This window comes from Passer montanus, unplaced genomic scaffold, assembly GCF_014805655.1.
Source record: "Passer montanus isolate IOZ18808 unplaced genomic scaffold, ASM1480565v1 scaffold5, whole genome shotgun sequence".
Taxonomy (NCBI): domain Eukaryota; kingdom Metazoa; phylum Chordata; class Aves; order Passeriformes; family Passeridae; genus Passer; species Passer montanus.
Window position 1 is genome coordinate 15,315,681 of NW_024369929.1, and position 16,674 is coordinate 15,332,354.

The following is a 16,674-nucleotide window of genomic DNA, read 5'->3' on the forward strand; positions in this document are numbered from 1 at the left end:
TTTATTGAATTAAAGTGTGAAAGTAAATGCAGCCAGCCCAGTATTTGGGCTGTTATTTTTTTGATGCTAATTTAATTTTTTCACCCCACTCATAAAAGTGATTTAGAAGGTGGTAGGGATTCCTGGGCTGGAGGAGACCTGGGAGATGGTTCTGGAGCTTGGAAAGGACATGGACATGTTCCTTGCACCTGGAAAGGTGTCAGCAGCAGTTCGGACGTGAGGAATAAAAGTGCTTCTGGCAGCAGCAGCCAGGTAAAATCCAGGAAAACATGTGGAAAGGATTCCTCATGGGATGCACTGCCTTGGTCTGGGAGCCCAGGTTGTCTCCAGGCCTGCCTAAGCCTGGAAGGAGGTGGCTTTTGAGCTCCAACTGGGATTAAACCCCTGAATTTGCTCTGGTCAGCACAATAACTCACATTGGGAGGGTCCACTGGGCACAAAACCACTCATTCAAACAGGTCCCACGTGGGCAGTGTCCCACCAGCCCGGGATCACCAAGGCCAGAGCCGAGGAGGAGCCCAGTGGGGCCTGGACCTTCGACCCATTTTTAATGCCTCTGCAAGATTTTCTTTCCACAAAGCTCCCGACTGCGGCTGGCTGTGCAAGCCGAGTATTTTTAGCAAGTATTCATGTGAAACAGCTCAGGATAATAATTTGCAATGTAAAGTCAGAGGCTGCCACAAAAACTCCGAGTAAGCAGATTTGGGTCAGCGGGACTTTGTGCTGATTGTGCTGAAAGGAACCATCCAGCCAGGTCCAGGGGAGCCACACGGGGCTGGAGCTGGGCACTTTTCTGGTAATAAACCGTAATAAACCCCACAGGACCAAAACATGAAATCCTTCCGTGGGCTGTGACTGTGCAAAGTCACAGATAAATAATGTCACATGTCAGTAGTCACATCCAGCATGACAGTCACCAGGAGAACCCACTGCCTTTCTGGACTCACATTTTCCCCCATCTCCCTTGGCCTCTTTTTGCCATCATTGATCCTTGAGCAGGAGGGAAAAGCTTTTAAAAACAGCATTAATAAATGCAGCTCCTCACCCAGGGGTGAGCAGAGAAGGTGAAGGGTTTAACACCATGTGCCCAGCTCTGTTTGGGTGGGAGTTTTACTGCTGTGAGGATGCCACAGCATCCAACCCAGGTTACCTGCACCAGAACAATGAGGGAAAGAAGTGTCACACATTTTTAATTGTTTTAATAAAGAACAGAAACATTTCTATTGATGGGACATGACTGGACACCACATCCTTCATTTTCAGGATGACACCATCTCATTTTCTCACACCTCTGTGGCCCAGAGGAAAACCCTCCATGATTTCCCTGCTTCCTCAGGGTGAAGGAAACTTCTGTTGGAAGCAAACAACCAGAGTAAATTGAGGATGAAATGTCCCAGCCCCAGAAGGGATTTTTGTCAAGGCTGGGTTAGCACCTACCAGCTGATGATTTCCACTTCTGTCCAGTTCCTTACAAGTGGGGCAGCAAATGCCACTTACTTTAGTATAAAATGGGGTTTATGTGTTTAGAATTTGTCATAAAGGGTTATAATTAAAATTTCACTTCAAAATGGACTACTTTTAAACCATGAGTCCATAAAATACATGATCAATTGTGATGTGAGGCCTCGAGGCTTGTGCCTGCAAGCTTGGTGCAAAACTCACTTTTAATAGAGATTTGGTAACAGAATTAGAACTGCAGCAACTGAGAAAAAAACCCCAATACCACATGGTGCTGTTCTCAAAATGGCTTTTTCCAGTTACATTCTGCTTTTACCAGCTGTTACAGACTAAAAAAAGTTCTACATAATCATAAATGTTAATAAATACAGTACAAGTACAGGCTTTTTCCCCCCACTTTGCTGCCATTCTTTGGGGTTCATATTCTTTAAGCTCTTTTTTGTACCACAAATACAAGTTGTTTGGTTGTTTTTTTTTCCCCTTTCCCTTGTGTGAAAACAGACCTCTGTAATCCCAAAGATTCTTGCTTTGGGACTTAATTTTGTCCTCACATCAACACCAAACAACTCCTAGAGCTATTAAAAAATAAGTGCTCAACCCACTTAATGATTATTTTTACTGTTCTGAACACACAAAACATTAGGGCACCATGCAGCCTTGTCACTGTATGCATTTGAAATGGACACTTATGGGTGTTTTCAGGCAGCAGAAATACTTTTAACATTTTCAGGAGGAAAAAGTCAAAACCAGGGAATGGCACAGCTCATCAGCACCAGCTCCTGATGAATGGGTTTGTTCTGCCTTCCCTCTGCCTTCCACTGGGCTCATCCCAGACCACACAGAGGTCAAAACCCTTTGGAAGAGAGAGATCCTTTTAGCTGGACTTGCTTCCCCAGGTGTGACTCTGTGCCTCTGCTGGGTGGAACGACACGGACTGACGACGTGAGCAGCTCCAATTGCAAATAAAAAAATCTTTATTGCATCTTAGAAGCAAGTCTTAAAAAAAAAAAAAGAAAGAAAGAAAGACAGGAAAAAAAAGGAGGAGGAAAAGAAAAATTTTCCATGCACCTACGTCCTTGGGACTGTCACCAGAAAATGATGAACATTGTAAGACACAGACTCTATGCTAGTTGCAGTTCGTACTCCATACACGTGTAAACAATGGTTATTTCTTCTACTGGAATAGCAATTGCACTGTAAGATCCCTTCAAACGTGGCAACAACCACCAAAGCCTTGGGTTTTCTCCATTCCTTCACTTGCCTCCCAAAGAGCAGGCAAAGTGGAACTGAGGGCAATGGGATGAAATGGGGCTGGAGGATATGATAGAAAAATATATTGTTCGCTGGTTTTTATTTTTTGTTTCTGCTGAGCAGGATATTTACATGTACACAGGTCCCAAGAGATCATCTGCTTCGATGACAATGTCCAGTCACTGTCTAAGTCTCAGTGTACAGGGTCCCCTATCTGGCTTTAAGGCACTTTATTTAGTGTATTTTCTCTTACCTTGCTAGGTGTTAACTCATAGGGATCACACTTTCCTTGTGTTCAGCCTCCTCATCCCCAGTTCCTCTTCGAATACCAAAAAAATTTCTAAACTCACTGAAGTCATTCCAAAAATGTTAAAGAAATTTGTGGGGGGGAAAAAAAAGATTCATGAAAAAATATTTTAGAAAGTAATCTTTGGAGATCATTTACTGTAAGTATGATGTACACTACCTTATCAGTGAGAAGATGCAATACATTCCTAATATATATATATATATTTACACACGCATATATATATATATAAAATATTAAAATGACTAACAGATATTCAAGGAAAGGTCAAGAACCTAAAACAATGGATATTAAATAAATTAACGGTCTAGCAGATACAGGAAAAAAAAAATCCCAAAACAAAACTAGCAATCAAATGTAATAATTGTTCCCAGGAACATCACGCGACCGAAGGAAACCGATGCGATCGGGCGCGCGACACTCGGTGCAGAGGAGTTTTCCAGGTTCTCCTCAGGGATCTTGGATTGTTCATTGTGTGCTGTGGTTTGGCTGCCAGATTCCTCTTTCCCAGCCCCTTCCCCTGGCTCCTCAGCATTCTCTGGTGGCGTGGCTCAGCCTCGGAGGGCGGCTGAGGACAGAACGCAGAACCCACCACGGGTTCCCCAAACGTTCCGTCTGTCCACGGACCAAACACCAAACACAACAATTCCTACAGGACCACTGGGATCAGGGCTTGTGCTTACTTCCTCCCCTCGCCCGCCATCCTCAGTGCAGGTGTATTTTTAAACTGAAATAATCAGCTATTAGGGAAAAACAAAAGCCCCTCCTGCGGTTACCACCCTTTCTCACCGCCACAGCGACTCGGATTTTCTAACGCAATTTGAGAATTAATGGCTAATCCTGAACCAAAGGAGCAGAATCTTTGCATGGTAGCAGTCACACCAAAAACATTTAGACACAGCGTTTTGTCACTTGGCTTTGCACGCTCGGGTCCACATTTACAGAATCCCAGCCATGAAGACGGCAACGGAAACGGTAGGAAACAATCTTTTGTTCATAAGGAAATGCTAATTCAAGTCAGATTTCCGCTGATCAGATAACTCTTAAACAATTTTTTTCTTTTTTTTTTTTGTTTGAAGGCAAATATTGATCACAGTTTTGTTCAAAACCAAAAACACAACAACAAAAAAACCCAAGGGCCTTGTTCTTCTCAAAACGAGCGCTTTGTAAGAAAACAACGATGATTTCTAAAATATATCCTGTGTGGTCTTTTAAAAGTGAATTATCAAAAAACATTTTCCCAAAAATAAATTAGATAATTAAAAAAAAAGTCTTTTCCAGCATAGCTGGACATTAGGCTGTCCTCACTGAGCCATTAGTATTGCTGCTTTTCCCAAAACTTGGGTCGTTTTTTTCAAACCATATTTCAGCCAGCTGTTGTGTGGACCCATAAGTTGAAGCTTTGGACCCCAAGCACATTTTATATTGTTTTGGATCAAGATTAGGGTCACAAAAAACAGGGTGATGCACATGGACCACTCCAATTTCTTGGCTTCTGAAAGTTTTTAAGCCAGCTTGAATGACTTTGTTAAATAGATCTACATCTTCAAGGCCCCAACCTTGGATGGAGACATCAAAGCCACCTGCTCGAAGAAGGTCACCTTTGTAAATACAGGTGATACCAAAGCCATAGTTCCTCCAGAAACCTGTTTTCTGAGTGAAGGCAAAATGATTGTCACTAGGAACCTTTCCACTATAAACAATCTTTGGATCATACTGGCTAAAAATGATGGGAAAATATACTTGCTGACCCAAAACTGTGTTGGCTCTACACCGCTGGAGGAATTCTGTGGTAAACACTAAGTCAACATCACAGAAGAAAAGTAAAGACTCGTTCTGGAACTGAGAAGATCCGACTTCCAGAGCCAGTGCCCTTGAGAACTCCCCCGACACCGGCAGAACCTGCATGTCAGCCTTGGGGTATTTGGAGCGGTAATCTCTCATCAGCTCGATCTGCTTGGCCTTGTCAGGGTTGGAGTTGGAATTGAACAGCAGGACAACCAGCTTGACGTTCTGGTTGGGAATGAGGCACGTCTTTTCAAAATTCCCCATGAACCTTGCAAACATGTCGAACCGTCCGGAGAGAGGGATCAGGATGTTGATCTTCTTGTCTTTGAGCTCCTTCCTTTCTGCTTTGGACCTGCTGAGCTGGAAGGGGACAAACATCTTCAGCGAGTTGGAGAGGAAGGACAAGGACCCAGAGTCCTGGTTGATTTTGCTGGCCAGCTCTTTGGCGTCCATCTCTTCGTGCTCCATGAACTGGATCTTGCTGAAGGTCTGCTGCAGGTACGCGTGCCTCCTCACGGGGACCGTCATCTTCTTCCCCTTGTGCTTCTTGTAGAGGAGCAGCAGGTCCAGCACGTACTCTGCTCCGTACATGGGGTTCACCCTGCGGTACCCATACTGTATTTCCTTGAAATCAATGATCCTCCCCCGCGTCTTGGCGTTGGCGTTGATCATTTCCATGACCTGCATCACGATGTCGTCCAACGCCTCGCGCTGGGACGAGTCCATCCCTCTCCGCGGCGGCTGCCCGTCGGCACCCGAGTACAAATATTTTCCCGTGAGAAACTCCCACTCCAGGATCTCCTCCCGGTGGCGGGGCTGGAACCGCATGAAGGAGGGCGGCATGCCCAGCTGCAGGTCCTCCTTGTGGATCTCGGTGTTGCTGTACTTGCTCATGAGCACGATCTCGCGGTGCAGCTGCACCGTGCGGTGCCGCAGCTCGGCGATCTTGCGGCTCAGCATGTAGCTGTGCAGCCTGTACTGGTACGGGGGATTCTTGTTGGGGTGCAGAGTGATGGCTCGGTGTATTTTGCTGTTCCTCAGGTCCCGGATGTAGCCTTTTTTGTTCTTCTCGTAATTCTCGTAGAACAGCTGCTGCATCTAGGGGAGAGAGAGAGGAGAAGTCAGAGCCCCAGCAGAGCTGACCCTGTGAAAGTTTGCCCACACAACCCCGCTGGGAGAGAATTCCCCCTCGCTCACAGGGCTTTCTGAATAAGCTGTTCTTGGGTTTAGGCACAGGTTGTAGCAATACCAGCTGCTATTCAAGGAAATTAAGAGGATTATTCATTGTGAACTGGTGAAAGAAACATCTATCATGGATTTGGGATTACTACAGCCCATTCTAGAGGTATCACCGGCGGCCAAACAATTCTGCAGTAAGTCCACTGTAAGCTCATTTCTTCACAACAACACACCATCACCAGGAAAATAACACCGTGAAGTGTTCACTACAAAACTCTCATTATTCATTTGTTTCCCATTGTTTTCATATTAATAATAAAGAAGAATAAAAAGGGATGCCATGTACATACTAAGCAAATCTGACTATACGTTTTCCATTTACCCAAATGCCATTTAAGCATTAAAAATCCAGGTTTAGGCATTAAAAATGCAGGTTGCTGAATGTTTTAGTCAAGATGCAAAATATGTTACCTCAAGTGCTGCAATGCAAAACTACAGCTGTCGTTTTAAAATGTCAATGGACAGTAAAGTGCACCTGAGATTCCTAGAGTTCCAGAAGTCAGGTAATACAGGATGCATGCATACACCAGAATAAAAACATCCTTAACGTGGCATTTGCTATTTCAAAACAGGAAGATAGTAAGCTGAGATTAGATTCACAAGCCTTAGGAAAGCAGACAAACCAGCTTTACAGTCCTCAGTAGCTCAGGCTGTAGCTGATATCGTGAAAGGCAAACCAGGATGATAATGTGGAAAATAAACTGAAAATAAAACCTTGAGACCAAAGGTATAGACAGGTTTAGATGATGGAAATTTAAAAAGACCATGGGCAGATTCTATGTCACAGCACAAACACCATCAACCTGCCAGAGCTGACACAGCACCCTTGTTCAATATGGGATCCAATCTCTGTTTCTGGCAGTGGAATCTGCCACAGGAAACATGGCAATAAAGCTTGTGTAAAAGGGCTCTACAGGTCAGCAAAGAGCCAAACTCAAAAAAAGAACCAGGGGAAGGTCTCAAATATGATGGCAATCAAACAGAGCACCGAAAATAAAATCACCAGCACAGAAACCTGCCTTTAACCAGCTGCTCAGAGCCAGCACAAGTCCTGTTTTATTAGGCCTTTGGTTGCATTTTTCCCATTATTGTGGACAGACACTGAATCTCGGGGATAAACTCACACCTGGCTTTAATTGCTGCTATCTCAACAAGCTGGCTGTGTGCATGCTGAAAGCTGACATTCGGCGCATCGCCGCCGACAGCACGGAGCAGGCTGAGCCTGCTGGGAGCAGGATTTGAACCTGAGCAAACGTAAATCACTGCAAAGCAGCGAGGCAGGGATTTCAGCAGCACTGGGAAAGAAAGGACTTTTATTTCGTGGGTCACCAGCAGTCCCCCACCCCCTTCTCCTTCAAGTTCACCTTCTTCCCGCTCTCCCCAAGTGATCCCTGCTGCGTGCACGCTGTCTGGGAGCAATCCAGGCCAGAGGATGGATGGATCTGCACAGCAACGCAGCCAAAGGAGAACATCTTGGCCATGGCCCCTTGGCAGGCCTCAGATGAGCTGCCTGTCGAGATGTATAATATCCCTTTAGAAGTCATGCAAGATTTAAAAGAGCGCTACGGGCAGAGGTTAGCTGGTCTAATCCCACGTCCAGCAGAGTTATCCAAACTCAATGAACCTCATGCTTTCCCAAGAAACACATTTTTTCCACTCACCCAAAAGACTGTTCTTCACTTGTATCCCTGTATTGTTTCCTCTACTAATAAAGCTTTATTTTTTTGGTCACTTTGAACCTGGCTGTTGCTGTGAAGGGCTTTAGGAGACCTTAAATCACACCCACTTAGGGTCAGTCCTGGGAGCACCATTTATTGCAGTGGAGAGCTCTCACGGGAAGAACAGGATCAGTCCAACACTGCAGGACCCACTTATTTTACTGACAACACTGATCTATCCTCTAACACTGCAGACATGTAAAACTAGAAGTATTAAATGCGTATGATAACCAATTTCACTGACATTTAAACAACAACTACAGGCAGAGGCTTTTCCAGGAGTCCTGTGACATCAGATAAAAATTCTTAAATGACATCATTAGGCCGCTATTATTTAAAGGAAAATTGACAATAGGATTTAATTTCAAGTCTTGTTTTGAATTTATAAGACAACAAAGTCAAGACCATGCAGCCTGAATGCATTTACTCCAAAATTGCTACCTAGGGCATTCTGAAGAGGAAACCATGACAAGCAGAAAGGCTTTCAGATTACACAACAAAGTTTTAATAGAATACTGATGGGTAGGAAAATGTTATGAAACTTCCCAATGGAAGTAAAGATAGCAACCCCTAGCAAATGGCACAAATTAAAATTCAGAAGCAGATTTTAAAGCTCTGGCTTGCCACTCAGGAGTAACCTCTTAGGTACACCGGTTTCCTTCCAATACTCCTTCCTGCCCTTTCCCAAAACGAGCTTGCTTCAAAAACTGAAAATAAAACATGTCTCAGCAAGCCTTTAGCGGGGCTCCAACACAAAGCAATTTACAACTGGAACATCTATTAGCATCCACCTTGCTGCAGCCAAGAAGGTGACAACTGCCCGAGCCAGCCCTGCGTGCAGCTAATGAGAAGCACCACAGCAGCCAGGCTTTTATATAATCCCATTTTTCAGGAGAGTGCCTTGCAAGGCACGTTCCATGTTTTTCCTACAGAGTCTCCCCCTCTCCTCCCCAGTGTCCCCCTGCCCCTGGCATCCCCTGGCATGCAGCAGGCATGGGTGTGCCAGGATCCTGCAGCCCTGATCCCCCTGGGGAGCCAAGGTTCCCCACACCAGCAGGAACACAAAGAAGGGTACTGCAAGGGGTTAAACAACTCCCTGCAGAGAGCACAAGGAGTTACAAACCATTTCTTCAGGGTGGCACCAAGGGCTGCACACAAAGCCCAAGTGGCCAAAGGAGCAGTTTAACCCTTCCTGGGCCGAGGTGCTGGTGGACACTGGAGCCAGTGCCCCAGAAGGGCTGTGAGGCCCCAGGGCTTTGTCCCTGAAACCAGCCCCACATGGATTCTGTTTGCTCACCCACACCTACAAACCTGAAGGAAACGAGCAGCTCCCTCCAGGCTGTTTGACAGCTCCACCAACACTGATTTGCACAAATCAGTAAGGTTCCCCAGCTCTGGGTTCAATCACTAACAAGGGCGATGCCCTCCTATCACAAATCATTGCTAATACTTTCTTACATTGCTAATCATTTCTTACCATATTTGGGTCCAAACCACTGTGCTAAATATCACCAATTAGCACACGCTGGCTTTTGACTCCATGTGACACTGGACAGCCATAAGGAAGATACAAAATCATAATTAACTCTTGTGTACATCACCAATAGGTGGGTGGAAGAAGGCCACAGAGAAGGGAATACATGTGATTTATTTGCTCCTCCCAGTCACTAAACACACACGTGGGGAGTGACACAAGCCCAGGACATGCACATCTCCCACAGACATTATGTGCCAAATTCCCCATGCCTGTTACCAGAGTCTTGAGAGCTGAACTCTTGCAAACTCTTCTTCTAGTGAAACAGGTTTCTCTATGATTCTATTTTTTTTTTTTAAAGAACCTTTCATGGATATTAATTTTGCAATGATTATATTCTAAGCATGCTTTATTCTAGTGCAGAGCACTGAGAGCATAGGGATACAAAGAAGAGCTACTCTTTATTGACCACTATTTACTCTAGACCTGTTGAAGCCTTAAAAACCCTAATGTTCCCCAAACCATTAGAGACTGAATGTTTAAACTGTGGTACAGCTGTTGTGGGCACTGCTGGCTCATGTCCAAAAGACCAACTGAAAGGAGAGAGTGTTATGTTCTTCGTTTCAAATGAAGAAGTCTTTTGCAGGCCAAAAAAAAGTGTACTGGAGAAAATGGACTTTAAAAATAAGACCAGTTTATGCAGAAACTGGCCTGCAGCCACGGATTAGCCCCCGAGGGCTTTCTCTCACAGCTCCAGATTGTGCTAGCAGAGCCCAGCAAACACAGCCCCACAAGCCTCAGGAACAGCAGCCATGGATAGGACATGTTCCATGGCAGGTTTCAAATGCCCAAGATGGGTTCAGTACAAAGCCCAGCTAATTAAGAACCCAAATGATGGTTAATGTCACCTAGGTCAGAGCACCTCTGTCAGGAGGAGATGAGGCTGTGGGTCCCAGCAGGGAGCTGTTCTCCTGCAGGAGCAATGCAGGTGCTGGGACAGCCCCACAGCCAAAGCCAGGCAGGATGCTCAGCTCCATCTCCTCCTTCCAAAGATGTGCCACAGCTGCTGGCAGGGGGCAGCTCCTGTTGGCTGGCTGAAGTGAGATTAAAGTCCTGCTACCACATCCCAGGGAACTGCACGAGCACCATTTTGCCACTTTGCACTGATTAACCACATCTCCAGTTTTCTGGTTTATACATCACCAAGGCAGCTCAACTGATGAAAAATTTTGCCAAGGGAAAGGAGCAGCAGGGTTTTGTGACTTCCCTCTGCTGAAGGGATCTCCTGGATACAACTCTATGTATTCAGGGTTCTTTCTGTTTAAATCCTGATGCTTTATATCCCACAGCTAAACACTGACATGACTGAAGCCACTCCTTCAGACAGAGCTATTATGGTGGAGACAAACACGGGGAAGTAATGGATAAACACTCACTTCCAGTGAACTTGGCCACTTGTTCATGGCTTTAAGCCCCCCAGTTGCCACTGCAGGAAAGGATGCAGGAAACACCACTCAGTGCTGGGAGAAGGGAAGTAATGGATAAACACTCACTTCAGTGAACTTGGCCACTCTTCACGGCTTTAAGCTCCCCAGTTGCCACTGCAGGAAAGGATGCAGGAAACACCACTCAGTGCTGGGAGATCAGACTTCCCTCTCAGCTGGCAAGTGAAGCCCTGAGCTCTGGAGCACGACTAAATGATGTGATTCTTCAGACAAGTCACTTCTCACACAAATTTCATCATGTACTGCTGGTTCAGGTTTGCTTTGTTTCACAAAGAGAGGCAAGAAAATCATCCTGAGCAGCCAGTACTCAAAATTTCCATGGCTGGGGCAGCAGAGGCAGATCCAGCTGGGACCTCTGGGTGCAGTAAGCCCAGGCATGCTCTGAAGCAAGAAGTTTATTCTGCACAACACAAATGCCTCTTCTTATATGATCCTAAGTGGAACAGTGCTGGTCTCACTTGAGAGCCTTGCAGTGCCTCCTGCACTGCTCTCCTCTCCAAAGTATTCCAGAAAGGAAGCCAAGAACTCAGGCAAGTTTCAAGCACAGCAAACTCAAGGTCATTGAATTCCCAAGGAATCTGTGAATTAGGAGAGTTACTGCTGGAGTTCAAGCTTTTGTGAACCATAGCAAGTAGCTGTTTAATTAAACAACTGTTTTTATCCCAATCCTTTCTTGCTTAAGCAAGTAGAAGAGCTTAAAAATTACTCATTCATTTACAGTTTCTCAAAGCAAGTAGCCTTTAAAGTATTTCCAGCTTGGCAAAGGAAAGAAGAAAACCTGCAAAAATGAATGGGTCTTCAAGACTGGCATCGAGTACCTCACCTCTGACCCTGAGCTCCACAACCTCATTACCCAAAACCTACACGTGGGAGCAGTCCAAGGCACTTGGGAACTGAGATCCTCCAGCCAGGAAGCAGAGAACTTCCCTCCTCCTGGCCCTGCATTAAACTGAGCTTCATCCTCCTGGTCTAAATGAGGATACAGAAACCAGATAAAACAGAATGTGGCCAGTGAGGATATTTAGATTTAGCAATGTAAACCTTAGGAGAGCTGGATGTGATTGTGAGGTTTTAGTCCAAAAGGTTCTGATTTGACAGAAACAAAAACAAGTAAAATACCACTAAACATTAACAAATGTTCTACACTACAGCTATTGAAGAAACAGAACATCGTAGGTGCAAATGACTAATTGTCATTGGGATTGCCTGAGAAAGTGTAATCAAAAGTTGCTCCCAACATAATTTCCAAATTACGAGTCCTGGTGCAAACTGCTGCTCCTCACAAGGCTCGCCCTTGCTCAAGTCAAGGCTCTGACCCATGGGGCAAATGATTCAGCTCTCCCTCTCCAGCCTCTGTCCCAGATCCAAACAAAACCAGGGATACAGTGACTCCCTGCTGATTGCTCGTTTAAAGGCCAGACTCAGGGATGATGCCAGATTACTTGCCCACTGAATCTGCTGCAGCTCAGCATTGCTTTTCCTTGTTGTCAACTCCACGCTTACTCCACAGTACAGGCAGAGCACAAGAAAACTTGTTTTTCATTATGCATTTCAACAGGCCCATGAAAGCCAGAGCCACAGCCTTGGAAGTCTGTATCTGCTCTTTCTCATGCAAAGTGTTAAGATTCCAGAGGAGCAGCACATGACCCTTGAAGGGGAGTTTCTTGGAGATGATGAGCAGAAAGCTTCTGACACCCTGGCCAATATATTTGGGATGCTAAAAACAGAGTTAGAGGGATGCAGTCTCCTCTGAACACAAACTACCAAAGAGAAGATCTCTTCTGGACTGCTGTGTGATTTTCCACCATGTGTTTTCAAGAAGCAGTAATGTAATCAGTTAGAAATACTTTTGTCCATGGAATTCAAAGATTCCTATTTGGGAGCTACTTTCCACATCCAGTGGTTTTGCAGGAACTGCGAGCCATGATGGATGAGGAGCCTTTTTGGTCCACTTGGCAAGGCTACCAAAAGCTGCTGCTTGAAGGGGAGTGGAGAAGAAACCCTCTGCTTGGAGAAAATTTCAGCTGCAGCCCAGGCAGCCACCCACCATCCCAGCATCAGAAATCCAAGCTGGAGCAGCACAGCCTCTGTGCCACATTGGATGGGGACAGCAGTGAACCTGCAGCACACAGCACCCCAGATTCTGCCAGCACCAGATCCTGCAAGAGGCCCAGGGGAAGCACTGGCTCCTGTGGGTCTGTCTGCAGGATCCCTCCCTGCCAGCCCTGCCCACCAGCACAGCCTGCTGCTGCTGCAGGATGCTCCAGGAACCTCCACCCCAAGGACACAATGTCACAGAGCAGCACTGAAGGACAGGGCTGAGGCAGTCAGCACAAAGCTCTGAATCTCTCTTGAGCCTTCACAGGAGATTACTGTGAATTTAATTAGGCAAAGATTCAGCCTCACAATAGCTGCAGTTCTTCCCTGCATGTAAAAAGGTGGGGGTGTTTTTTAAAAAACAGATTCATTTGCAAGACATTCATCATTTCCAGCTTGAGCAGAACCATTTTGGATGAGGAGAGCCACAGCCCCTTTTTCATGGCAACAGACCATGCTTGCTGTTTCTGATCCCTTGAGAAGATTTGTGTCAGGAATACACCTTTTGGAAAGGGGCAGGAAGGAAGCTGGGAATGCTGAATTAAATCCCCAAGACAAGGCCAACTGCTCAACTGCCTGTGTCAAAGCTGCAGCCCTCAGACCTGCAGTGCCAGATCAGCCTCAGAGAGAGCATCTTCCATAACTTCATTTATAAACCCATCTGCATCATGCTTTCCTAACAACTGATGGTAAAAGCACTTCTCTGCCAGCCACATCAGTATCAGTTGATAAAAACTGGCAGAAAACTGGGAAATAGAACATTTCTAATTCCTCTGCTGGTGGACCTTCCTCCCAGATGCCACAACAGCCACTCCATGGGTGCTGCTGTGCCTCTGCCAGGCGAGCAGCTGGAGGAACTCTTGAAACCTTAGCCCCTTCCAAACTGCTGATGGCCTGTCCCTAGGAGGTGGCAGCTGCACACCACTTGAAGCTGGTGGGGTTATCTGAAACACAGAACCAGCCAGTAGTTCTGAAGTAACACTCTGAGGGCTCTCTGTGTCCACTTGGTCTGAAACACAGAACCAGCCAGCATCAAGTAACACTCTGAGGGCTCTCTGTGTCCACTTGGTCCTGCTGGACCAACGAGGCTCCGCTCGTGTCTCACCTGGTTTGCAACAGCACAAAGGACAAGGTGATGGTGAACCACTGTGCATGGCACAGGCTTGGAATTCAGTGAGTGCTCCCGTGTCACTGAGCATGGCACAGCCACCTCTCTTCCAGGCTTGGAATTCAGTGAGTGCTCCCGTGGTGCTCTCTAGCTGCCTTTTCCAGGGTCATGCTGAGATACCACGGCTGGCTGCTGAAGGCTGCTCTGCTGCGAGCGGGGCGGGAGCTGGCAGCACGAGGCAGTGCTGGGTTTCCTGCCCAGGTCTGCTGTCAGCAGAAATCACAGTCACAGAAATCACTGAATATTCCGAGCTGGAAGGGACTCAGAGGGATCACTGAGTCCAACCACTAAGTGAATGGTCCATACTGGGATGAAACCACGACCTTGGTGCTATTAGCATCATGCTCAACCAGCTGAGCTCATCTCAGTACACCCCTCCCTGGCATGCAGCAATGAAGCAGGAGCTCAAATTAAGCTGGATTTAAAGGAAATCTCCTTTTACTCCTGTTGGAAGCAAACTAGAACAAGCTGTGGAGTTCCCTACAGACCTCCCCCAGTACAGACACAACATTTGTGACACAGGCAGAGGGTTTCACTCCTCTTTCACCCTCCTGTGAGCTCAGAGCAGTTCTTCATCTTCAGTCTGGTTTTTCAGCCAGAGCCACCATTTCTGGGGCTGGTTTGAAGACTGCCTGCAAGGGCCTGGACTCAATCACCAGCTTGTTCCACACGGGGAGCAGCGCAGGGTGACAGCTTCCAGGGCTCACCAAAGCTGCACAGCATTGTTCTCAAGTGTCTATATGAAACGCGTGCACTTTTTTTTCTTGCCCAAAGAATTGTTTAGCAATTGCTCCGAGGAGGGGAGGAAAATAAAGTCACAAACCCTTGTTTTATGTGGAGAAGCCACATGTTTCAGTCAGCCCACGAGGATCCACAGCTGAGCCCTGGCCTGGGGATAGCAGAGCTTTAGGAGGCTGTGATGGTAACAAGCAGTAACGCAGCTGCTGCAGAAAGAATTTCCACAGTGAGATGATGATTGCACAAGGGTTCCTCTAGTGCTTGTACCATTACCACGCACGACTTACAGCCTTCCTGCTCTTCTGTGCTGAGCTCAAAAACAAAATCTGCCCTTTGTCTCATCACTGGAAAACATATGTACATCATCCAGCGGAGACGTGGCACTGCCAAAACCATTCCATGAGAAGGTCTCTGCCTCAAACAGCTCTGCCATCTACAATAAGTGCAAACAGCAGCTTGGTTATAAAAGATACTGCTCCTTGATCAATAAGGGATCAGCAGGCAAGGTCTGCCCATTCAGAGGGCTGATAAATCTCTCAGGAATTTGCCTTTCATGCCCTGTAACCCAAAAGCACCATAAACTGTGCATTAATAGCTGTAACTACAAAGGTCACCTATTTTTATTGCTTGCTTTGCTGAAGCACGAGGGATAATATATTTTAAATAAGTCACTTTTTAGGAGAAAGCAGTGACTTACTAATTATTCATTTGGATAGGGTTGGCAGGGTGGGTGCAGATTCAACACCCTGGGACGAAAAATGGTGAGAGAAGGGAAAAAGGTTATGAAAGAAGGGAAAAGCACTGCTGCACATGCACAGGTCTGAACGAAAAATGGTGAGAGAAGGGAAAAGGGGTGAGAGAAGGGGAAAAGGTTATGAAAGAAGGGAAAAGCACTGCTGCACATGCACAGGTCTGGGACCAACCCGTTGCTCTGCAGTTTCACATATGCTCAGAACTAGAAGGAAGGCAACATCTTTCTAGGCAGCCACAGTTTTTATTGTCCTCCTGTCAGTGGAACAACTTTCTCATTATTAAAACGAGCTGTCAGGCAGACTGGCATTTCCCTCCTCGCCGTGTCCAAGTCAGCCCGTTCGTTCAAATATGGTTAAAGATTTCACACAGGGTTGCTGGCTAACTGTATATGGTCTGAGGTTTTCTGGAAGTTTGCTGTCTGGCACAGCTTGGACAAGGAACAAGCAGCATTACTCTGCAGCACTCTGTAACCAAGTGCCTCTTGCATTACACACAGTCTGTCAGAGCCAGGGGTTCACCTCCACAAGGGTGTTTAAGCCTTGCTGATGTTCACCATCCATCATCCAGCTCTGACAAAAGGAATATTCAACTGCTCCCTTTGTAATGCTCTAAATTAAAACAGGAGATGTGGATGCTGATAAATGCAATTATGCTGAATGTAAATGCATTAGAAATGGAAAGGAAAAAAAACAGTCTCAAATACTCACACAACCTGGGGAAGGATTTGCTAATCACACAAGTTAACTCTCTTTTGAATATTTGCCACACATAGAAAGAGTTTTTGAGTCTTTCTAGGGTCTTCTTTGCTTCCAAGCTGGAGCCCACTTTGTTCTGCTGGCTGGAGCCAAGCTGGCACAGGGGCAGTTTGGGTAGAGCAGACCTGGCTCCAAAACTTGTGCCCATTGCCTGCAGCCACCATGGCTTGGTCCCTCCATCCCTCCAGCTGCCAGCCTGCAGCCTGCAAGCCTCAGCTTGCACCCAGCTGCTGCTTCCTTTCCCTCTCCCCTGGCCACTGCAGCCTTTCTAGATTTGGAAACCAAGCAGCTTGGAGGAATTTCTCATTTTCATTAGTGACTTTCCCATACTCCACTGACATTTTTCCCCTCATATGGGAGGCAGGAGCAACGGGAGATCTCCTGGGTGGGTTTGCCTGTTGGGTCAAGGTCCTGCTGCTTCAA

General features: G+C 46.3%; 1 protein-coding gene across 1 annotated transcript in view; it reads right to left on the reverse strand.

The window, feature by feature from the left end:
• Positions 1-1,177: 1,177 nt before the first annotated feature.
• CHSY1 (chondroitin sulfate synthase 1) overlaps positions 1,178-16,674 on the reverse strand; it is a 76,869-nt gene continuing 61,372 nt past the window's right edge. Inside the window, exon 3 of the mRNA XM_039723384.1 lies at positions 1,178-5,902. Within this exon, the coding sequence (XP_039579318.1) occupies positions 4,310-5,902 (1,593 nt within the window). The 3' untranslated portion in view covers positions 1,178-4,309. The remainder of the gene's footprint in view (positions 5,903-16,674) is intronic.